Here is a 25,459-nt window from a genome sequence, read left to right as displayed (position 1 = left end):
AAGTGAGCATTTCAGTGAAATGGCAAATGGTCTGCATTTTTATTGCGCTTTTCCACTCTAACGACAGCTCAAAGCGCATTACAATACATGCCACATTCACCCATTCACACATATATACATACACTGATGGCGGAGGCTGCCATGCAAGGCCCCAACTGCTCATCAGGAGCAATTTGGGGTTCAGTATCCGATCACTAGACGACCCGCTAACAGATATTCGAATATCGAGATTCTTGTTAAAACTTAGTATTTTAAGAGTTAAAAGAGACCCATTCCCCTAGTTTGATAAAATACTGAACATTTCAGGTTTGATCTACATTCTCTGATGTGTCTGAATGTGGTTCATCACCACCTGTTCAATCACAACAAAATGAAGAAGAAAATAACAACAAAACTTTGTGAAGGAAGATAGAAACACAGATGGATGCACACAGCGTTGCAGTAATCTCCAGAGATGGCTGAGGGCGTTAAAGATGTGGCTCAGTTCCAGCCTCAAGTATGACGAGAAGGCAAAAACAAAACAGGGCTAAATTTGGAAACATACGGAAGCGTGGGCAAGAGATGGGATGATTCACCGAGAGAAAAACAGAGAGGCATGAAAGCTGAGGGTAAGGAAGGTGGGAGACACACAGAGACAAAACGGGAAGGACGAGAGGCCAGAGGAGGAAGATAAGGAGAGGGAGAGAAGACAAAGGTAAGTGACAGTGCATCCAGAGGAATCTCGAGTCACAAGTGGGAGAGAAACAAAATGTCCCTTAGACGCCCCCTCCTCCACCCCCTGCCAACAGCCCATCTGCATTTTCCTCCACCCCACCAGACACAACACAGGCTGACTGAGCTCTCTGCTGGCCCTGAAGTGATGCAGTGACTCTGCCAAACTCCTCTGTGGGCAAAGCTGTCAGATTTTCAGACACATACTAAAAATCCATCTTGAGAGCCTGTACTCACTTTTCTAGTAACTGTGTTGAGCCATGATGATTCATTCAGTATGTCCGCCAGTGGCTGCCCTGGCTGCTCTCAAACCTCATCTTCATCATCAAGACTGCCTCGCTGTTTTATTACACAGTGGCTTAAAGTCCCTCAGAATGAGGGAGTCTTGTATTTAAAATCAAAAAGTGCAACATTAGCCTACCACTGTCAGTAACAAACCTAATGGCCTTTCTGACAGGTGATACCATTTGTATCATCTCTTGGAGCTCCAAGAGTTAATCCCTAAAAAAAATTAGGCTGCTGACTTGCACAGTGATGAAAGGTTGAAGCCGTCTGTCACTGATGTCGTCTCTTCCCAGCTACACCAAAGATGACAATAGAGATCAGATGAGGATTTCCTGGCTTACTGACACACGTGAACAACTGTCAGGCACACAACCACATACAATGCAGACCTGGGGCTGGAAGGTGTGGTTGAATTCAGTCAACTTTGGTGTTATTTTGAGCAGGTTTGGTCATCACTTCAATCAGTTCTGCAAACACGGGGACATCACTACAACCAAGTCTGATAAATTGAGAAACTTAAGTGCTCAATCTCAATCTTTCAACTAACAGTGATTGGGAGTCTTCAAAGTGCTGAAAAAAATAACATTTTAACAACACAACAATGGAATGACAGATAGCCAAACTCCAATCTGAAGAGGAAGATCCTAAAGTCTGATTTAAAAAGCTACAGAGCCCTCAATAATGGGCCTTGTGGTGAGGCTATTGCATCAACTTCAGTTGCAAAGGGCAATAGTTTAGCGAGATTATCTAAACCACTTTAATTGGAGATAAAAATCCTAAACTGAATATGCAGATTATGTCTGTAATTACGTATTTATTACTACAATATTAGGCAACTTTAAACCAGTTGTTCTGTCTGATGATTTGGGTTATAATTTCATTAATCTTGTATTTCTCTTCCAAACAAGTCTGGCTGACCTTGGAGTGCATGACTGTTTCCTCCCCTCTTGTATATATATGTATTTTTTTTAGCAATATTGTGTTCCCACATGTCAGCAATTAACTTGATGAGTAGAATTGTATTGTTACTAATAGGAATGATTATCAAAATTACAAAAGTAGACCAGAATTATCTTTTATTATGAACGTTGTTATAGACAGCATAAGTCATGCATCTTCCGGATTCCCTCATGGGACCTTATTTCAAAAACAACTTTGTACCGTGTCAATTTAAGAGAGATTTTCCGGGTCAATAGTAAAGTGATGGCAGTGAACTGTTCTACTTGATGTAATACTTGCCTTTACCATTTTAGTCATCTTATTTACAATTATGATGATTATTTACCCAAACATAACTGTGTTGATATTTTTTCAAAGTACCAATAGCCATCCAAACAATATTGTCACAATATCAATATTCAAAAATACCATTTTGATTTTGTGAAATTATTTTGAGGCTATGTCACCCAACCCTATGATAATGGGATTACAGTTCAGCACAAATTAATCATTTATGCTTTGAATATAACATCTTAATATCTACCAGCTCTTCAGCAACAACAACCCAGCAATATTCAGGCAAAATGCAGTTTAATCATCAGACTGCTGACACGCTACAGATGAGCTGACAGAAATAAGAGTGCTCATGTTTGGGGGATATTGCCTGAGAGCCCACTCCAACACAATATCTACTTAGGGACTAGGGCTCTTTTTTTCTTAAGAAAAATGGAAGAAAAGCAAACACTTCCATAAGTAATGCATGAACGGTACAGTTGGCCTGGCTCAGTCACATGATTTATTTTTAGCTCAAGTGAACAGGCAGTTTCTCTGCAGAAAGATGCAGAGAGAGAGAGAGAGAGAGAGAGAGAGAGAGAGAGAGAGAGAGAGAGAGAGAGAGAGAGAGAGAAAGAGAGTTGGCCATGGGGGAGGGGGCTGGCATGGCATTAAATGAAAAAAGTAATCACTCTTCCATCTGGATGATTTGAAATTCATCTGTTTTTTTAATGGTTGCATCATCAGAGGCAGGCTCCAGCAGCTGGAGTTAAGGAGTTAAAACTCTGTAGAGGGGTGCATCAGATGAGTGAAAAGCATGTGGACAGAGCCATAATATCACACAGGAAATGAAAATGGGGAAAATTGGAAAACTGGTATATGAGAAAAATGAGAGAAGACTTTCTAATATCAGTTTCTTTGTTATTCAGTGCACTTTTACCAGCTGGAGCTGCGTCTTATGTATGAAAAGCGCCTTACAAATAAAACATTTTTTCGTATAACTTATATCAAACCTGAGAAGAGAATCTGTTCCTGTCTTCTCACAATGTATACTCAAGCTGTCAAAGAGATCTGCTTAAGAGGCAAAGCACAGCTCCACTGAGGTGACTCGTTAGCCCACTTTCTCACAGTGGCCTTTTTCACACAGAGACTCCGCATTATCTCTGCAGCGGAGGTTCGCCAATTCTCCGCCTTTGTTTGTTCACGCAGAACCAAGCAGCTCCGGTTCAAAGCCGCACCAGCGTGACAATTCATACAACACCACAACACAGCAGATCCAAAAGATCCAAATGACGAAGTTTATGTCTGTGTGTTTTTTTCAACATGTTTCCCTCGGTTTCCACCTGTTAATCTAAACATGTACCCGCTGACCGTTTATAATCATATTGATGCTGTTATAATGTGTTGTGATTGAGATCCTGCCCCATCATACATCCTGTAAAGTGACAAAGTTACTTTTTTAATTCTAAATTACATAATTAAATCACCGCCATCAGTAAACTGGATGCTATCTGATTCTCTCACTTGTTCACTCTGAAGTCTTGGTCGGGAGGCCTGACTGTCACAGGGATTTTTTTTCCCAAGACAGCAACTACGACAAAACAATTTTGGAAGGAGTCAAACACATGGGGATAGACGCTGTTTTTCGGGGAGAAATGTGGCAAAGAGTTGGTAGGACAAATGGGATGACAGACTGGATGAAAGACAGGATGACAGACAGGATGACAGAGGCTTCTCCATGTATAACTGCAGTTTTTCCTCATATAAGTTGCCAAAGACACTACCAATTACTACGTTACTGGTGTTTGGTCATGTAACGTTGGTATGTGGGACATTATTTCTCTCTTTATTTTGTTGAGTGAAGCATCTGTTTAGTTATCACACTGCGAACACCATCAGATCAATCTGCCCTCACTCGGCACCGCCAGCTTATCCATTCACACAGTTGCCAGCTCGCCTCTGCTGCGCCTCTGATACTACCTCCGGAGGCGAATCAGAGCAGCAAAATTTCACCCCTCTCCACATCTGAAACTTTCAATGGGAGGATGCAGAGAAATGGCGCATGATCCCCACACTCAAAGGGCAGTGTGAATGGGGCTGTTGACCCAGTCATGTCTATCCTAATGGAAAAGGTCACAATCAAACCATTTCAGCGACCAGCATAACAGTGGGGCTCCCCTCTTTCATCTCAGCTTGATGATTACATTGCTGACTCGTGCATTCACCTCGGAGCGTATGTTTTATTTTTCCACAATGTGAAGAGAGAGAAACATCAAAGCTGTGCCTTCTCTCAGTACCCGAACACTCTCACACTTGCTAGCTTCGGATTATTTGAATTGCAGTGAGACTCCTCTCTCCTTCTACCCCGCAGGCACTCCGTCTGAATAGTAATTAGCTACCGACCTCTATTCTCTTTCCCTGCATTTTCTTCCTCTCCCTCATCACATCAACCAAGAGATTGCTTTCTCATGAAAACTGTTGGAAAACACATGTCAACACCTGCTTACTTAAAATGATCCAAAACATGTTCAAATATTACAGCAACTTCCAGCTGTCATCTCACAGAAAACAGAAGACTTCAACAATTATTCTATAAAAACACCTCATTAGGCTGCAAATGCAATCCAGTCAACATCCAGACTTCGGTTATGTGCCTATAGCAACAGGCTAACATATTAAGGTCCAAAATAAAGGATCACATATGGTCGCCCTCCCTCTGTTTGATTCTGTGCCATCACTACATTTGTTGATATGAGCTCAAGTGTGTTGTTTATTTGCGAAATCAGCCTTCTTATGATCTTAAGAGCCAGCAAGTTTTGATCTGGAGAACAAACACCCCACTGAAACGTCCCAGCTGCCTCCTCTGTACCAGCAGGCCGAGCCTCAAACTCAGCCAAAAGATCACCCACTCACCACGTCCACACACTCCAGCGTGACCACAGCTACTGTACTCGACACAAACAGACAGTTTGGTATGAATTACTGTTACACTTATGCTGTATAATTATGGTATAGAGTGCGCAAATCTCTCACATGAATGTTTCCTGTCAGGGAGGATGATGTCATGTTCTCCCATGATCAGTCTTATCCAGCTATATTTGTTTACTGGGAGTAGTTAGGAGTTTGTTCACCACCATGTTATATGACTCTGTTTACAGCAAAGGTCATTTTGTAGCATAAAGTAGTCAACATAAAAAGCAGTTTGACAACTTAAATGATGATCATTACTAATCACATACATATGTGGCAAATGTTGATCTATGCATGTTCATACTTGCTGTCTGTCTGTGAACGGCCAAAATTCTGAGTTGAGGAGGCAACAGTTCAGAGTGCATGTAGATACATGACTGCACGTGTCAACAAGAACATGCAGGTAAATGTGTGACTGACATTTAGGCTGATAGTGCTTCTTACATTTACATGAATGACCACATTCAAATGTATTAAATTTTTATATTCCCCATATTTATCTCTTATTCTGATCAAGTGAAAACAGAAATTTTTCCCGAAGGATCTCCAAGTGGTAATTTTTTTTAGTTTACTCATTCATTTAGTCAACACAGGAAATATGATGCCAGACTGGATCGCGAGGTTTAAATGGAACCAATCAGAATGCCGATGGTTACTATAATGCAGAAAACAATGCTTGGGGTAATTAAAAAGCTTTCATTTCCCAGTGAAGTTTGCTGTTTCAGTGCACTGATGTCATTTTAGTTTATTGTTAAATTTCTAGATGTCTCTGTTATAGCTTTGTCACAACTGTTTAATAATCACATTTGAGGGCTCATTGTAAAACATTTAGTGTTTATTGGCCAATACAGCAATATCAGACCCCCCCGCCAACATTGGTTTTGGCATCGGCCTGAACCATTTAGTATAATATGAGCTCTATTTGCCAGCTTAAAGTTTGAAAATCCTCTTATTTCACATTTTCTGACAAGATGTTATGTACCAAACAGTTTCAGCTCTTCTAACACAGTTTATGCATTTTTATGGTTGGATCAGTGCATCAAATGGAAATATTTAGGGTTTTCTCAAAACAGTCTTTAAACTTATCAAAAGATTTTTCCTCGATTGCCTAAGACAATGTTCTTATACATTGTTGCAGTGCGACACAAGTGCTACACTGCATCCAAAAAGATGAATAACATCACAACATTAGTGCTTCGGTGCAGACACTTATGTCTAAGGAACTGTGTCTGTATGACTTAAGACAAAAGCCCTTGATGAAGCAATCCAATAATAAAGTAAAATATCCTCTAGAGCCAACTGAATAAAGTCATGTCGATAAAAGAAAATAGAAAAGTGAAAGAACAGGAAAGAAAACTCGTGTCAACAAACGTGTATTTAAGAGATCACCTACAATATAAGATACAGTTTTCACAACGAGATGCTATATATGTACATATAATGACTCTGACAATAAATACTGGTACTGCAGGCACTGGTGAGTGAAAGAAGTGAACACACACACACACACACACAGCTGGTCTCAAGTGATCTGTTCCCTCTAGAATAGGAGGCAGGGTGTGTCCAACTCAGGTAACAGAGTGAATCATATTTCACTCCACACACTTGTTAAACTCAACATACTCTGTCAGAGAGTGACAACACCACACACACACACACACACACACACACACACACACACACACACACACACACACACACACACAAAGGCCTTTGAGGGCCAGAAGAACTAATAACAGGGGTTACAAAGCAAAAGAGTAAAGCAGTGCAGCGAGTTAACTGAAAAGCAGAGGTGACTCAGCAGCCAGTGGCTCCTTTCCTCCTCCTGTTGTTGACTTTTACGTCTCTCTCTGTACACTGAGTGAAAGAGGAGGGCGTGGCCAACACACCTGACACATTACACTTCACACACATTTCCAACAGAGTAGTAACATGCTACATAACACCAACAAGAGCATATCCTCCTGCGTGATTCACACATTGGTGTGAGACACTGTGAATGAGTCTCAATAGGTGAGACAGATGTTTCTGAAGATTTAACACAGAGGAACATATTTTTTCCATTACTATCAACCAAAAACACCAACTGAAGGTTTTTTGTGAGAGAGGTGCTGCCTGTTTGGTTCAAGAAAATGTTATTCTTTGTCACCGTCACTGAAGGTGATCTGGTGAGCAGATGCTGCAGTCAAGTCAGGTTTATTTGCAAAGCCAATATACACATACAGTGTCTCACTGAGCAAGCTGCAGTGGCAAAGGTTCCTGACCAAGCACAACTGCTCTAGTGGGACAGGAGACATTTCTCAAAAAAAAAACAACAAACAACAAAAAAAACATCAGCAGAAAATAAAAGGGGAAGAAACAGAAGAAACCTCTTAAAAGGAAGTTTTAAGAGGAGATTCCTCCTCCTCAAATACTGGGCGAACTGACTGCAACAGCAGTTACAGATGAGGCATTTAAAAAGAACTACTGGAAATGTTTCACTATATATCTATATGCATATAACGATTAAGAGGTTTATAAAACAGTCAGTCAAATAAGAATGCAGTGAATCCAACATGGTAAGTTTCATAAAATCAAATAAAATCAAAAGACAAAAGCCCTAAGTAACATGGGATCAAGGGAGTTGACCACGGATGAATTGCTTCCATGTGACTCACGTAGAGATGTTCATTTGTTCAGATGTCCATTTGCCGACTTGAAAGCTCAGTTAAAATATAACATTTCCTTGTTTATCACCGGAGTGATAGTTTGTGGTACCACTTATCCAACTCACTACCCTGTGGACAACTGGCAAATATTGGAAAACATTTTAGTAGATATATTAATACCAACAAAGTGGTCATGTATTTATAGGTTGATGAGGACTTTCCTGACCAGGATGCTATGGATTATAGGATACTGAGAGCTGGCTTGGAGAAGCCTTGCAACAGCCAGGCTTGTCGACAAGTGATAGCGTAGCGGCAGAAACCTCATGTTTCCTCTGTAATGGTTTTAACAGCTTAGCAGAGCGTTCGATTGTGTTACTGTATGTGGCTCCAACATATGGCCCTTCTAATCTGGAAAGGCTTTATGGAAAATAGTAAAAGTAAAAGTGTGTGTGTAAGCAGGGGGTTTTGGGGGCAGGGCATGTGCGGCCACCACATGGGCCGTGTCCATAGCAACCAGACCCATGTGGTGCTGCATGCGGAAACATGAGATGTAAAATCCTGGTGCTGATACAGGCCAGAGCCCTGTGCGATGAGGGTGGCTGCTGTCACGTGAAATAAATTAGGAAGGAAGCAGAGATAATGTAGAAATACAAAAGCAAGCTGTTTTTCATCCATTCAAGTATTGACCTTGAAAGGGCAGTATACTCCAACAAAGAAATGTGTCAAGTAAAGATGAAAAACATCCACTGGTTTCAGCTTCTCACATGTGAAGGTTCAGTTCTCTTCTTATTGTTAATTGAACAGATTTGGATTTTGAAATGTTCATCGAATAAAACAATGCAAAGATGCAGGAGCCAACAATCCATTTTTATCAGATTAATCTGACAGTTATCTGAGTAATTAAATCAGTAGATAGCGTGTCCCTCACAGGTTTCCAGAGCCCAAGGAGATGTCTTGATATGCATAGTTTTGTTTGACTAGGAATCTAAAAAATGTAAAAATTTATAAATTACAGTGATATAAAAAAGGAAAAGAGAAAGTTTTTACAATGACCAAAATATTTTTCCGTCAATTGTTTTATAGTTCCAGGCCTAGTTTTACTGGAAATGTTTACATTTTATCAAAATATAAACACACAGTTGTATTATCACTACTTATGACACTCCCTGACAATCTGGGGATCCATTAACTATCATCTGACAAAAATGCTCCCTGTAGAGACAACGGCAAATGTTTCAGGACTTCTGGTGTAGCTGGCAGATATCTGAATAATGCATATCCGGAGACTTCCTCTTCTGTGTGCCACTTATTGTTTACAGTCTGATTAGCAACTTCACACATCCATACAATATTTTGTCTTAATTGTTGTCAGGTGATGTGTTCTGAAATTGCATTCCAGCCAGTGTGTTCTAACTCTTTTCTCTCCACATGGACTGTATACCTGCATGCGACCAAATGCCACTAAAAGTTAATGGTTGGACAATTAACAAAAGATTTAGAACACTTACAATACCCAAATCTTGACTCTTGCCAAAAGATTTTGCATTTCATATGTAGATATCTTTTTATAGAGATTACACAGCCACTTACATATCAGCGCAATTAAGCAAAGTCTTTTTAGCAGAACATAGAAAGTAACATGTAAGCTTGAACAAAACTTGGATTAAGTGGTAGTGGTGTCACTTGTGTGCGAAGTCTGAAGCACGTGCTGCAGGCTGCTACTTCCAGTTGGCACTTTTTAATAATTCAGTGAGCAGCACAGTGACCTGACCACTACTTACTCCTCTCCCTGCACCACTGTCATTTCTGTGAGTTGTGTTACTTTATGTTACAAGCTGCAGAAGTAAGAGAATGGTTGACTCTAATAACCAGAGGGTTTGGTGAAGCTCCACTTCAGAGCCAGAAGAGGCTAAGAGCCCACCTGTAGATCAATGTGGACTTGAAAGTGAGATGGTTCAGCTACCCAGCTGACACTGTTTGTCTTTGTGGAGGTGTGCGCTCTGGTCTCATCTAAATTATTCAGTCTTTTTTTGTAGTCAAGGCTTCAGTGCGTCCACTGTGTACATGTGTGGGTCCATGTGCATGGTGAAATGAGACACAAAGGGTGTTATATAATAAAAACAAATTGAAAATGACTCTGTTGTTGTGTTTCTGCATGACAGGGGTGGCAGAGGAGTCCCTATTTTTGTGGTGTAATACCAAGTCTGGGGCCTGCAGCGCTGGCTGGAGATCAGAGTACAGCTCCTCTGCAACAGTTAATAAGCTTTTAAATAGATAGGCTAAATCAGCTTCCTTCCTGTCTCCCTCGATGCTGAGTGTACACACACGCACACACACATGCACAAATAACTGCACACGTAGGCACGGCGACACATGGTTGCACACACACAGCCAGTGTTTTCTAACTCATCAGCCCTGAAGGATAACAGTGATGATATTTTCATGTTTTCTTATCGTCAACAAATCATATCAAAAGACCAAAACCTGCAATTAACTGATCCTACTAACAAGTACCATCTGTGTATCCAAACATCAGTGAGCCATATTGTTTTACCTGGTGATATGTTCCTTCATTATGATGGAGATAACTACTGACAATCATTATCCACTATGGCAGCAAGAAAAAAAACAAGATTGATTATTATCGCATATAATCAACTGTTTTTTTTCAATAAAATATTGGAAAACTGAAAAGATATTTAGTCTACATACGTCAAAGAAAGCATCAAATCTTGACATTTGAGAGGACCAGATTTAGCTTGAAAAAGTAACTGAAACAAATCATCAGATTTCAAAGCAGTTGGAAAATGTTCTGTTAATCAACTAATTGCTTAATCAAATAATTGCATTAGTCCTCAATCCCACACAAACTATCCGTAAATACTCACTGGTGCACAAACTACATATTAATCCCTGGCTGAAAATAGTCCCGGACAAATCCACTATTTACTCCTCTTTAAATTTTGTTTGCTAGAAACTACAGCGCCCAGCGGTTTTAGAAAAGAAAAAACTGCAATATGTTGGGTAAGTGTACCATTTTTGAAAATCAACATCTAGGTACAAAGGGGTTTTGGTGCCAAGCACAAGGTTGTATAGTAAGTTGAAAGACGGACTGATACTTTGCTGGTTTTGGTCTTTTCATGGAGTTGTTGTCATTAGCAAAGCAGTGAATATCTTATCCTTCAGGGATGCATAAACTAAAATAATGCAGCTGTAATATAGCAGCAGGACAGCTGAAATAATGCAGTAGTAGGGAAAAGGAGGCAGTGATAGTGTCAGGGTGGGTGGGAGAGAGAGATCCCCAGCAGCAGTGCGCTGGCCCAGTGTGACTCACAGGCTAAATGAGCCAGGCATGTTGCCCCCTGATGCTCTGTGACCTAGATTGAGAGACGCAGGCAGGACCGTAATCTCTCATTCCTCTGCCTCTCTCACTCAGTATGGAACAGGCTGTCGAGATGAAAACCTGCCTCTCCTCCACAGCATCGCAGACCGGCAGTGGGATGGACGCTTGTCACTAGAAAATCCACACATCTACTTACCAGCCTGGACAGTTTACAGGAGAGAACGAGACAGCGAGCAAATTAAGGAATACAGAAAACTCAGTAATCTGTACTGTCTGCTTTACTTGACATGTGATGCATTCATAGTCACAGTCAGGCAGAACTGTGCTGACGGCATGTATCACAGGTTATGAGTAGGGCTGTTTATCATTGGAAATGCATCGATGCTAGTGCTGATATGATGATCGGTCAGTCATGTCAGTCTATCTACTGACTGCCGCTGGATGGACTGCCATGAAATTTAGTAGAGATACTAACACTCCTGTCAGGATGAATTGTAATAATTGGGGTATTCTCTGATTTGTTCTCTAGCATTACCATAAAGTCAAAATTGAAATGTGTCCAATACTTTCAGAATGAAAATCTGTACAATTAAAGACATTCTCATCAGACTCCGCTGATATTATGTGTGTGTTAGCAAATGTAAGCATGTTAACACACTAAACCAAAATGATGGCTAAACCTACAAATTAGTCAGTATAACATCGTCACTCTTAGCCTGTTAGCATGCTATCTTTAGCATTTAGCTCAAAGCATCCCTGTGCTCAAGTACAGCCTCACAGAGCCTTTAGCATGTCTGTAGACTCTTATTAGGAATAATAGCTGCATTACATGGTAAAAAAAAAGTCATATTGCAAATATTTTTGATGGATATTACAACTATATGATTTGTGATTAGTGTATACGATATTTTTTGCATTGCAAGTTTCATTATTACTGAAAAAACTATGTGTGACAAATGTGTGACATTTGTCTGCACCAAACAAACATGTTTCCTTACATCTGAAAACCAAGATTTGCAGGCGAGGGAATTTGCCCAGCATGACAGCACAGAATGCTAGTTTGTGACATATTTTACTTCTATCAAAAAAAATTGCAGCTTCTCTGATTTGACTATTGCACTCCACCAAATTGTGATTGTGATTATATTCTGATTAGTTTTGCAGTCCTAATAGAAATCCAAACCAAAAACAGCCCAGCAGGGGGTTTCAATGGTGAAGTACAATCCAGGAAGTCCAGTTGGAATAACAGATTTTGTGTCTGAACATTTATCAGACACCAAAACACTGCACAATGTTTTGTAATACTGAGACTTTTTTTTTCATTCAACATAAGAAAAACCAACATCCCAAGCAGTTAATACAAACAGCTATACTAAAATACTAAAATTATAAAGACTCTGAGTCACATCAGAACATACCTGATTACAGAATATGTAAACAAGAGTATGACTCTGACCCGACATTTGATGCCAACTTTTGGCACTTGACAGTGTCGACACTATGTGACAGACAGCGATCGATGCCATTCACTGTCTGTCCTCTTGCCTGAAAAGCCTCTGCACAGATCAAACCATCTCTGGTCACTCACACACTCACATACACAACATAAATACAGTAGCTGCAGACACTACGATGATGCCCACAAGCTCACATGCTGAGCAGCTTAAACAGTTGTGGTTCAGTGCTCTAAATTCCAGTCCGGCTCAATCACCAAGACTTTGATCCCTTCAATGGCTTTCTTTGTGTCCTTACACTCAGGGAGGTTAAAGTAGGTGGAGCTGCTCTCTTTCCCTCTCTCGCATGCACACACTTGCACACAAATACAGACAAATACACACACACACTCACACACTCGCTGCAGACCACAACTATTGCTGTGAAAAAAGTGCTGATGCATATTTTCCTCTGTTTGTTGCTAGGGGAGTCCCATGCATTAGCACAACAAAGGGGCGATTGTTGCCATGTAAAAGATATCCATGAGAACATTTAAGACTCATTTGATAGCCAGCTGCCGCTTGCCTCGGTTCCATCGGCGTTGTGTGGCGTGAGTGCAGTTGAACAGACGGCGAATGCACTTCATCACAGAAGATGATGTGGATACAGGCGTAGAGCATCTGGAGAGCATCGAGCCATCTTATTAGCACAAGAGTCATCCATGATATGAAGTTACAGATGATAGAACGGTCATTCTCTGAGGCCCCAACAAGGGGGCAGGCAGTCTGGGGGTTGTCACCTTACCGCTCACTCACACTTTAGTCTTATAACACTCAAATCACAGGTGATCGTACTCAAAGAATTCTGATTGTTCTGCCAATAGACTAGTTTTGGACAAGAGCAAAGCAGCAACTGTTTCCAAATTGTTACACAGCTGAGAAACTAAATACTGTAAATAGAGTCGCATGACTCCAACTAAACCCTGACTAGAGCAAATTGTGTTACCTTAAGAGCTGATAGATCTGAGAATAATTTGAGACTTCATTTGGATTAAACTGACTTCTTATTCTTTCTTCACATTCTTTCTTCTTATTCACAAAAAAGGGCTGAAACGATTCATCAATTGGCTGGAACTATTTCATCAACAATTAATCAACTGTCTTATATCACTATAAACTGAATATATTTGAATTTTGGGCAGTTAATTAAACTGTTGGTTTTTTTTTATGTTGGCCTTTGGGCTTTTGAACTTGTCCTTTTTGTGATTTTCTTCAGCATTAATCACCAGATACACTGATGATGGAAGTAATGACGCAATTACAGCCCCAATACCCAGTAAATGCCATTTCTGTTTTACAAAGTGAATTTTATCAAGGTTAAAATTACATTATTTTGAATAATATTTAACTGATGAGGAGTATATGCTTGTTTTGTCCCAGTAATGTAAGTGGCACTAGATTGTTTAAACCCGCTGATCTAGTTTTTATTTTCACTGAGGACTTGATTTAAAACTCCAGGGACTTGAGTACAGTTTACTGAAACCATTTCAAAATCAAAAGCTTCCTATTTGAGCTCTATGACCCTTACATCAAGCATAATTAAGGCCCCAGAACAACAGCTTTTACATTCATAACATGCTCAAACAACAATCCAGACCAGGTTAATTAATCTGTTACTACTGCTGCTTTACGTCGATTACAAATAGGAGAGTTAAGTGTTGTAGGATAAATATCGTTCCTAATTTACAATTACTGTATGCCAGTGCAGGTTGAACACTTGATTGCAAAGTGACTCTCCATCATCCACTGCCTCTCACCCATGTTAAGCGAGCTGAACACAGTGTGAACATCCCAGCCTTCATTATCCAGACTCATTATCACACAGATAATTGGTGTCTATTATTAACCAGAACACACACTCAACTCTAAAGCAGTTCAGGTCAGAGCGTAGCACACTGAGTGTGACACCTTGTGAATCTGACTAATAAATCGCTTTGCATGATGAATAACATGCCATCAAGATAAACTGAGTCCTTGATTGCGTCCTTGAATAAAAAACTGCAACAAAACAAGTAACAGAGAATATCGAAGAGATTCACAGTCGGATGTGTGGCAAAGACTGCCAGCTACTTTGTCTTTTCAGACCTTCAAACGTGTCCTTGGAGATGTGTTGCCTTTCCATGAATGAGAGAAAAACATACCTATCACTGTTCCTATTCCAAAAAGTAATAAAATAGGTTGAACAAGTGCACAGTAATGATGACAAACTGTTTCCAGGTTTTCTCATGTGAGGTGCAGTTTCACCTGTACTCCTACGTGGGCAAGACAGTTTTGGCTATCTGTGTGTCCGTCTGTGTTGCAAGTGGGACTGAGGCATCATTAGTGGCACATACATCCCCCTGCTTGGCTCTCCATGTGAAACATAACATTACTCATCCACCCCCGGGCACCTGAGAGTTGCACAGCACCAATCAAGCTGCTGCACTGTGATTCACAGTGTGAGGAGGAGACTTGCATAACAGCCAGCACCATATTCCCATTTCTCCCAGTCATTCTTGTAAAACAAATAACCCTCCTGTATCTGCTGCAGTTTACTGGGTTCAGGCTCCTAAGCAGTGTGGAGGGGGGGGACAGCATTATTTAGTGTCCACTGCTGTCTGAGGCTGTACAAACACACACACACACACACACACACACACACACACACACACACACACACACACACACACAAGGCCTCCAGGATGTCAAACTTGACCCATTTTCCTCCAGAGAAGTGTAAATGCCTATATAGCTGTGATGATGAGCAATCCATGACATATATGCAGGCAGATAATGTAGCTCAAAACAAGAAAATGGACGAAAGAAATACCAAAACATGCCAGGAGGGCAACAAAAACATATTTGTTCATTGCATGTGTCGCAATCTATGCAAATAAATACATCTGTGTACAATGAAAGCAACAGTGATACTTGGATGGTGAAATGACAGCCTGAAAAGGAGGTCAGTGTGTTTTTATCATTAGTTGTAGTCGTGTCCGGATCCACTGCAGTAGATCCGAGTCTTACCATCTGACACAGGACGATCTATTTGGGGCTGATTCCACATAAACACGCTACACACTAAAACTTGCGTTTGCATTTATGACCGCCGCAGCACAAACTATTAAACCCGCTATATAGAAAGCCTACCTTCGGATAGCTCCAGATCCAACTCCGCCAGCTGGTCCCTGACCTCTTTAGGCAGAGCCGACAGATCAACGCCGCGGTCGGCCATCGTTGGGAGCACAGCAGCCTGCGGGGTGTTTGTGAAATCTCGGATGACAGCGGGTACAGTCCAGCATGAAGCTACCAAACAAAATCAAGATGTAGTGGCGGTGCTGTTTACTCCATCTTCGCGACTCCCCGACACCGCCATGACTGTGGGAGATGGGAGCAACTCGCCAGAGGAGTCTGTCAGTCACATGACCAGGGCTGATGGTAATTGCTGTGACAGGATGGTGGGATAAGGCAGACTCCCTGCTCCCTCTGCTGTTGTGTTTTTTTGCACAGCTGAGAGGAGAAACAGCTCCTCCAGATCCGTCTCACCTGCCAGCCTCCCCTCAGGTCGAGCCTGGCAATGGTGGAGGAAATAGTACACAGTAAATACACAGTCTACAATACAACATCACAAGCATAAGTATTAAATTAATGTTAAAGTTCCATAATTATCAGCAAGAACGGACTCAGAATGGCTCCTCCCACTGATATATTCTCACAATATTATAGCATACTATTCTGTTTTTATGACAAATACAGATTTTAATGTTGGAAGGTCGTTGATGATGTTTAGTTAGCTAACTAGCTTAAGGTAGCTACTATACTAACCCTACCTCATCTAGTAACAAAGAACAATATTTCCCTCTGAAAACGTGCAGTTAATTAAATGTGAACTGTGTAAATCACAAGTATGTCAGATTTGTTCTTACTATTAAGTGCAGTAGTTGAGTGAAAGTAGTTAACCTACATTCATAACTGTGTTCCTCACGAATTATCGGGGCTACACTTAAATCACTGCCCCTGATTTTCTGGAAAATAATTACCTCCGGATTATTAAAATGTCCTGTAGGTCGTTTAACATCCATCCCTTCCATTCTGGAGGTACTTCAATAAACTTCAAATAATTTTGTTTAACCCTTTGGAAAGAAAGTATTAAGCATAGTAAAAGACTTTTAACACACTCCTCAGGTCCCGCTACTGCTGCTGTTTTCCCGCTCAATTTGAACAACCTGGAAGAAAATTATGTATTATGATCAGTTTCATGTTTGTTTGATTCCTGTTTGTATTTTTCCTGTGTTTTACAAAATTAACTATATTCTATCATTTTGGAACAAAATTGTGTAGCATGGATTTATTATTAACCATGTTTTTCCAACATGGTTAGAAGAAGAGATGCATGATAAATACCGTCCCAATAATTTATCAGCCGCATGCTAGTGGTTAAAATTATACATGATAAATTGACCTTATATAAGGCCAAACTGCTTAGCAGACGCAGCACTGACGTACTCTTGATACAGTAGGTGGCAGCATGCTCCTCTAAAGTTGGTGTGCAGTTTGACAATAAAGAGTGCACCACACCCTACTCATGTCATGACTTCAAACTGCTGCACCCTAGTAGTCCTTGGCTGAACTTGGGTGGGACCACGCCATGTGAGCCAAACAATAGTAAATCTTTTTGCTCACTACATCTGAGCCTTCCTCACCTTCAGGTGTGTAAACACATTAACGGTTAACTTATTATCCGCCATGAAATGCAGTTAAGTATCTGTTTGCAGGTCAGTACTTGGTTGGTAGCGATTGTTGAAAATATCGGGATTTGTTGTCCAGTGAAGATAGTAAAAGCATGCTGATGAGCTTTTCTTTTTCATTAATTTATTTTATTATTTGCCCGAGACAACTTATTCATTAGTTGAGACTATACACAAGTATTTTTTCCCATCTTGAGGCCTGAGTATTTGACAAACTCACTCCATACAGAGATCTTCGAGACGTTTTTTTCATGTGGGTCAATCTCTGTTTAACAAATAAGAGACATACCTATCCTCTTAACAAAATAAAAGGGACACACTATCACGCAATGGAAAAAACAAAGCCTAACATGCCGACAGAGAAAAATGAACATCTTATAAACAATGACATGTTATAAAAAAAAAAGAAACCCACACACACACAGTGACAAGGGGAAAAACAACATGATAGACTTGGAAGTACAATGCGGTATAAAATAATCTGCTTTTCAAAACTTAAATTTCAAAAAAAGCACCTTGCACAAGTATTAAGTCTACTTCATGATACAAGACAGCTTTTCAAATGTTGGAAAGCATCCAGGACTAGGACATCTGTATTTCTCTACAGATATGTGCTAATCACCAATCTCATTCATTCAAGAGCACTCATCTTCACATTTTCTCTGGTCACCTCATAACTTTAGCTTTCCACAGAAATACACCAAACCCCTCTGAGCGGCTGGGCTACACACATCAGCTAAATGCAAGAACATTGATATTCAATAGAAAAATATATTGCACTACTCTTTCCTCAAATGAAATGCCAGGGTAAATGATTTTAAATCTATTATGTTTGATTATCATTTAAAGGCCTTCTAAAGCTAACCATTTCAAGTGTGTTACATTAGGACTGAGGATGGAATCCTTACATAACAAGGACAGTTTTTGCATCAATAATTTCATATTATAAAACAGAAGAAAAGCAGATCAATCAGCAGTGATAGTAAGATGAAGCACAAACAGTGGTATTCTTCAGTCTTGAGAAATCCATGCAGTCAATAGGGTTTGATACATACACAACTAATGTGATGACATCCATTCCAAATGGCTTAAAAAGGGTGGTAAAAAAGTCAGGCACACACTCACAGGGTAAACTGTGTACACAACTACAATTTGGTTTGTTATGCACTCGGCTGACTAAACCGTCATGTGTATTTGAGAAAATTAACTCAAAAGGGAAACATATATAAAGAACTAAAGGACAGGTTGAAAAGTAAACAAATCAAGAGCATTAGAAACATTTCCCAGGCTGACTTTTACTGCAATACGCCAGCAAATCTCTCACGGTATGCACTTTCACTACATCAGCAAAACATGATGTCAACGACCAGTATCAGGCATAAAAATCTTTTCTTACAATTGAAAAATACAAATAAAATTGTCAGCCTGGAAAGCAACCAACCTCATCACAGCCAGTGTGTGGGACAAAGTTGGACTTTAAGCTGCATTTTTAAGTGAAAGGAAAATAAATGATACATTATTTCATTCATATTTTCATCCCAATCTAAAACCTTTTACAACTGAACAAGAAATGGCCCCAAACCCTGCAGAGTGAGTGTCCAACGTGTTATTCATATTTACATACAGAGCGTGACGAAGCTTCTCTGAACAGGGACTGAAGGGTCTGACGGAGGCACTGTGCCATGTCTTTGTGTGATTATCATTGGCTGTGAGTGGAGGAGAGTATCTGAGTCTGGGGTTGGGGTTGAGGGCGGGTCCCTCTTTTCAAACACTTTGCACCAGTCCGGCCTCCAAATGCCACTCAAGTTTATACTGACTGCCTGCGTCAGCACATCATCTTGGGGCTGACTGTGACTGCGTTGCCATGTCGATTCCTCCCGGCTGGCCCGATCCCATGCCGGCCAAGACCGACATAGCCACCGCCTCTGCAGCGCGGACGCTCAGTCCGTTGATGGTGGCCCCTGGACTGGAAGCTGAGGCGGGGGGTGACGGCCCGTGCTGGATAACTGCCGCTGGGGAGCCGATGGGTTCAGTGGATGTATCCCTGGAGGTGTCCTCTCCTACAGCTAGAGACAGAGACAGAAACATTCACCCTTAGGGAGGTGAGCGTGTAAAAAGAATGCATTAGATGGAGGAGATGACAGATGGATCCTGACAGAATAAGTGATATGATGCAGGAAGCTCGTCAGTCAGTTTTTGATCTTAATTGGTTACCTAGAAAAGCTGCCTTCTTCTGCATTACAGTGACAGGGCAGTCTTTGTGGGCCAGGAGGAGCTGCTTCAGCTGTGCCACCTCATTCCTCAGTAGGCTTACTTCATTCTGATGGCAACACAAAACACAAACAAGTCATTCCCAGCATGCCCTGTCTTGTCATATTATCAAAGAGACCAATCTGTGAGCATGTTTCAGTTACTGACAAGACCCTCGAGTGAGAGGAAAATGGAAGACTCACCGTCAGGGAGACATTCATGTTGGCGAGATCGTCTGCCTTCTTCTCCAGAGAGTTCACCCACAACTTTCGTTTCTGCCTGCAGCGGGATGCGGCTGCACGGTTTCTCTCCAGGAAGCGTTGCCTCCTTTCGTCAGGGTCCATCTCTGTAGCTCGCCGTCGGCGGCCTCCTGTTGGCTGTGCAGGGGACACCTGGGGAATGAAGGGAGGGGGTGGAAGCGGTAAAAAAGCATGCCCTGCATTTTGTTGTGGATGAGTGCTACATGTAGTTCTTAAGTATAAAATGAGTGCTTTTGGATAGGAGTAACACTGACACAAATGTGATCACTATAGTGGCTGAAAGGCGAGCTCGTCTACATTTATTTTTGACCCTGAAATATCAACTTATTATCTCTCTCTAAAAGGGCACCATTTCAATTCTTTATTTATTTGAGTTAGCTGGGAAATAGCATTATGCAGAGGGATATCCAAAAGGTTATGACCTTTAACTAAAGTTCTCCATTAACTCCTTTGTTTCTTGTACATCTTGAACCCAAGAGAATCCAAAGATGGGGTAGACCATTCTTATATTAATAGTATAATAAATAATTGCAAAAACTTTCATTAAGGTAAAATAAACTCTTTTGTTGCAAAAGTGGCCAAATTTATCCTTATCCTGATGTCAAGGTGTTCCAGAGCTAACCTGCCAGTTTTCTAACACCATTGTAATGAGTTTTCTGAAAAATAAAGTGATACTCAACACAAAATCTTGTAAGTATAAAACACTTTTTGTTTGAGGTCTGACTTTTAATTTATGCAGAAAACCAGATGCGGTCAGCTTGAATTCATGTCAGTCCTTCTACTGTACATGCACAATATATTCTGAATACTGTTTTTTTTAGGCTAAGGGGGTGAGTGTTTGACCTTTAAGACAGATTTGGGAAGAGGGACCCATATTGTCAAAGGTTTCCTGATACTGTAGGAATTAATGCATATGATCCTTGTTAAGATCTGCATGTAAGCTCCTTTATATCACATGGGTTTTACCTGGGGTTGGGCAGGTGATGGTGCATCAGAGTTTTGAGAGGGCTGCTGGCTCTGTTCCTGCCGCTGGGGGACGGCAGGGATGGACCCTGCCCCCCCACCAGCCCCATCCTGTACCCCTGAGCCCTGATGAGTTAGAGCTGCTTTCAGCCGCTACAAAGACACAGACAACCCTCCATGTAGGTCATTTTGTGTTAGGCTCATAAAGAGAGCTGTTAAAACTAGGGATGCAAAACCATCAAAAGACTTTTACTATTATTATTGTCTATTGTAATATTACTGTCCTTGGGCTACTGTGACACAGAAATGTTCCCGTTTGCGGGACAAATAAAGGAATTTGGATCCTGAAGACACATTTAAAGTTTAAAAAGCTATTTTACAAATGCTGGGAAAAAAAAAAAAAAGTTAATATAAATTAACCCATTGCTTTTCAGAGCCAGCATCCTAAAAAAATTATGCCACAATGACTCATCATCTCACCATCCTGGTCTCAGAATTCATACTGTATCCAGATGGGGAGGATGACCCACTGCTTGCCCCACCAACTGGAGGTCCTGGAATCCCAGGGATGTTAGGCACTGAGTTCACTGGCCTCGCAAGCTCCACATCACAACAAAACCCAGATAGAGAGAGAGAGAGAAACAAAAGTGACAATGTAAATAAGTAATACAAAAATTATATAAATAGTACCATTTGTAAGTTTTTAAAATGACTTACAGATATAACAGAGGTCATCTGAACAGGACTGGGCAGAAGAGGGACTGTCTGCCCATTGGGGAGATGCCTTACCAGTGGATAAGCGCTCGTTGGGGAGCTGTTGACAAAGATCAGATACTTGTGAGTTGTCCATTCTGTGCCCAATGACAAAATATAGCTCAAATGACGGGCCTGTAAAGGGCCGTTGGCTTCCACCCACACCTCCCTCATCTGCACCGTTTGATCAGGAAGCAGAGGATGATCGTGAGATAAATAAGTAACATCTCAAACACACACTTTAAGCATATATTGCTGATCATACATCTTAACTTGTACCTTCTCACAGATACCATTTTAAAACGGTCCCATATTATGCTCATTTTGAGGTGCATACACTGGGTTTCTACTATAATATATTTACATTCTTTAGTGTTAAAAAATGAAATTTTTTACTCCTACAGTCCACTGCTGCAGCTCCGGTGTTTACCCTCTGTCTGAATGCTCTGTTGTGACTGTTCCTCTTAAGGCCCCACCCTTAAAAGCCCAGTCCGTTCTCTGTGGTCAGCTCTCACACCCCAAACCTAACCCAGTGACTGGATTATTGTGAATTATGATGATGGATTTAGTAAAAACGTCGTAGTGGTAAAGAGACAAACACGACCGCAACAGGCAATGGCCAACAGTATGCAACTCCAATACAAAACATGTAAGCTCAAAAAGTAATATTTTAGGTTGATGCAAGGCATTAGGAGCTAAAGCAGGAGCAGCTCCTGTGTGAAACAGTTTTGTAATTAAGCCTGTCAAGCAGCAGCTTCTGCCTTGTGCTGTGGATACAGGGGTCAAGAAGTAAATATGAGATCTTTATACTTAACCAGAGATCAACTTCCTCATCAAAGCCAATATCAAACAACTGCCTCAACTTTGATGGCTGACTGGTTGCTTGCTTGTTAGCTTCAGAGGCGACTTCTTTTTGACTACTTCAATTTTATGATGTTGTACAAATACCAACCCAGGCCAATGAACATCAAGGGGCTGCAAACAACAGGAGCACACTGCAGTTTACCTGAGCTGTCTGTTGGAGGGTGGAGCTTGCGTGATAACAGAAGTTGGTGAGGGCAGAGTTGGGTGAAGTGCATCATTACTCAAGTGCAGGGGAAGAGAACCTGGACGCACAATGGTTGGAGTGGGGGCTGAGCTCACCACAGGCTTTGTAGGAATCTCCTGTGGACGAATCAAACAATATAGTTTATTTCCCCTTTTTAAACATGTTTTTTCTGCATGAACAGGAAACCAGTTGTTGACAGGAGTCCCAAACCAGCTTGCTGGCCACACAAAAGCACAGTTTGGGGCAATGTATTGTACCTTGCCTCTCACCCTTGAATTTCTGCTATCATCTGACATGCTGGACGAGGAATCTGGACTTCCAGGAGAGGAAGAATCGACTTGTAAAGGTCCCTCATCTTCAACTTTAACTTCAGATGGTGTTTGTAAAGGTGCAGCCTTTGAGCAGAGAAGATGAATACAGCCTTTTTAGGTCATTTACAAAATTATAAAGCAGTGATTTAATTTGTATCTGAAGGAAACCAACAGTATGTCATTCATTGAAGATGGTCATTCACCCTTTTTCTCACCGGGTGTTTTGTCCTCTGGTCGTCTTCGTGTGCTTTGCAAAACTCCTGCTCAAAGGAGGTGGCCAACTCATTGAATAGCCCAACCTCCTCACAGTTCTTCAGGAAACGTGTGGGTGTCGGGGTCTGGTCTGCAATATAAACATTTTAATTCAGTTGAGAAGATCAGAGGACAGAAATATATTTTGAAAAGGAAATCAATCATATATCAATGCAGGTCCACAGAGTATTTACACACAATTATTCCTCAATACAGCTTCAATTAACAAATACTATTGTCAACGGTACCTGCAATGATGACAGAGTCTGTTCTGGCAGGACCAAATTTTAATGTCATTTCATGCTTGTGTTTGTGGACTGACAGATGGTCTTCATTTGTGAATCTCTGTAAAAAAACAACACAACAGAGAAAACAGTTAAGTGAAGTATAGAAAATGAAGCATCAGTGTGCCTACTGTGCAGCTGACAAATGACAAAGAACATAACAAAATAACTTAATTACAGATGATGTGAGTTGAATTATAGCACTGTGTATTCTGTGCAGACGCTCAACGGTGACATAGGGCACAATAGAGGCAGTCTTCTGTGTGTCATCTTTTAACTGATTTGGTACTTGTACAGTATCTTCACTGTATGGTAAACTGAATGCTAGATTGCTGTGTGCCCATGTAATATGAAGAAAGAGGCACATTATTCTCTCACATTTCTGAGCTGGATGATCAGAGGTGACAAAACAAAGAGTGAAAGAGAGTGTCATGTGCATATGAATTAATATGTTGTGTGAAATCATACCTGCCCACATCCGGGGGCAGTGCATACAAACGGACGATCATCCCCCATCTCAGACAAATGTTCTGCAAAAGAGGAAAAACAGAGCGACTAGTTATAGGCTTTGTCAAAGTATGCACATAGATGCAATAAACTGGTGATGGTTGAACTCTACTGAATGTTGTTATTGATCTATATACCATTGTTAACAAACAGCAACTGTTTGACCACAGAATATTAAAATGTCCCCATCAACTGCTTTGGTAAGATTATGTTTTCACTTGCTACTGTATTGACTAACACAATCAGTCCAGATGACATGGATGCACCTGTTGAGAGGAGAGGTCTGTTTAGCGCCATTAATTGCATGTGCTCACCTGTCACCGAGAAGACAGAAAAACATGGGGACACAAATCCTAGTGACAGGAGGTAAACAGGCCAGAACACTGTCGGCCTGTTTAGAGCATTTGCTTCGGACTCGGGACGAGGATAATCGGGCACTAACGGGGACGATGAGGCAGCAGAGCCAAGGCAAGCTACCATACAACCTACCTTACGATGTCATCAAGTCATGGCGCTAGCTGGCTATCACTGTCGAGGTCGTTCGGCTATGTAGCTAGCTAGGTGGCTTAGGTTACGAACAGAGGATAGGTTAACCCAAAGTGCCAATTTCTTTGGCTAGCTCTGACTTTATGAGAGATGGGCCTTGAGCTAATACAATCTCATCGGTGACCACACCAAAGCCTTTTGCTTCCGAAACCTGACAGCCGTGTCATTACACCAAACGTGGAGGCATAACTCATGAACACTAATAACAGGTAACAGACGCTGGGGATACGCGTCGTTAAGCGACAATTTTGGTGAAGCGATCAGTCACAACACAGCTAGCTAAGCTAAGCTAATGCTAACTGCTAATCGAAGCTTCGTTTAGCTTACCTTGTGAGTTCACACTCCGCCAAGTTGGTAGCTAGCACAAACGTTAGCACGCTAATGCTACAGAAAGCTGTGCTCACGGACCAAGCTACCGTCGCACGAAACACCACATGCTTCATGAACACTGACTGGACATATTTCGCCGGAATATCATATTTGACGTTAGATGATCCGAAATATGACTAAACTCACCCGACGTTTGAACAGCCTCTTCACTCCTCCCTCCCTGCTCCGGACAGTGCTGCTGTGTTGCTGCTGCTGCCTGGCCCTTGTTGACACTCACTTCCATTAGCAAAACACCGCGAGAGCTGGAACTGGGCACGGTGTTACGTAACAGGGTCGACGTCGGGAAAATATCCAGCGATTTCTACATTATTAAGCCACCTTTACACCACGTCTACACAAATATTTCCGTTGTAGTAAGTGTCACACATCAGTCAAAATCTCCTGAACGCACTCACCAGAGACTCTGAGCCAAATATGCCTGCCACAGTTACATAATGTTGAAGGTTATTTCCGGATGGTTACTTGGCAGATGACATGTAAAATCCGCTAACAAATCCCTTCTAATA

At 41.2% G+C, this 25,459-nt stretch overlaps 2 protein-coding genes across 12 annotated transcripts in view; both read right to left on the bottom strand.

Annotated features, from left to right (window-relative positions):
* Window positions 1-16,164, bottom strand: part of dip2bb (disco-interacting protein 2 homolog Bb) — a 41,333-nt gene extending 25,169 nt beyond the window's left edge. For 2 of the 4 annotated variants that reach the window (XM_030420266.1, XM_030420270.1), the window contains exon 1: window positions 15,792-16,163. In XM_030420266.1, the coding sequence (XP_030276126.1) occupies window positions 15,792-15,876 (85 nt within the window). In that variant the 5' untranslated portion in view covers window positions 15,877-16,163. Of the gene's footprint in view, window positions 1-15,791 lie in introns of all 4 variants that reach the window. The other 2 variants (XM_030420269.1, XM_030420268.1) reach the window with 2 other exon arrangements.
* Window positions 16,165-17,496: 1,332 nt separating this feature from the next.
* On the bottom strand, window positions 17,497-25,424 carry atf7b (activating transcription factor 7b). 8 transcript variants are annotated; one of them, XM_030419303.1, is made up of 12 exons: window positions 25,080-25,424; window positions 23,979-24,040; window positions 23,475-23,571; window positions 23,178-23,317; window positions 22,921-23,058; window positions 22,622-22,779; window positions 21,580-21,676; window positions 21,343-21,462; window positions 20,866-21,015; window positions 19,843-20,031; window positions 19,604-19,709; window positions 17,497-19,455 (listed from the first exon to the last, which is right to left on the bottom strand). In XM_030419303.1, the coding sequence occupies exons 1-12, from the start codon at window positions 25,174-25,176 to the stop codon at window positions 19,223-19,225; spliced, it is 1,587 nt and encodes a 528-aa protein (XP_030275163.1). In that variant the 5' UTR covers window positions 25,177-25,424; the 3' UTR covers window positions 17,497-19,222. The 8 variants fall into 8 exon arrangements, with proteins under 8 accessions (XP_030275163.1, XP_030275165.1, XP_030275164.1 ...); XM_030419305.1 differs by having other exon boundaries at window positions 23,190-23,317; window positions 25,080-25,422; XM_030419304.1 differs by having other exon boundaries at window positions 22,933-23,058; window positions 25,080-25,419.
* Between the last annotated feature and the right edge of the window lie 35 nt (window positions 25,425-25,459).

This window comes from Sparus aurata, chromosome 6 (assembly GCF_900880675.1).
Source record: "Sparus aurata chromosome 6, fSpaAur1.1, whole genome shotgun sequence".
In the NCBI taxonomy this organism is placed as follows: Eukaryota; Metazoa; Chordata; class Actinopteri; order Spariformes; family Sparidae; genus Sparus; species Sparus aurata.
Note: the sequence above shows the minus strand (reverse complement) of the source record. Positions and strands in the feature narration are given on the sequence as shown.

Bases quoted from the DNA above. Each gene is read 5' to 3' on its own strand.
- atf7b (XM_030419303.1), bottom strand. From the start codon at position 25,176: ATGGAAGTGAGTGTCAACAAGGGCCAGGCAGCAGCAGCAACACAGCAG. The intron at 22,780-22,920 runs GTACAATACATT...ATTCGTCCACAG, and splicing joins ATTCAAGGGTGAGAGGCAAG to GAGATTCCTACAAAGCCTGT. The intron at 19,710-19,842 runs GTGAGTCTTCCA...TGTTGCCATCAG, and splicing joins ACATGAATGTCTCCCTGACG to AATGAAGTAAGCCTACTGAG.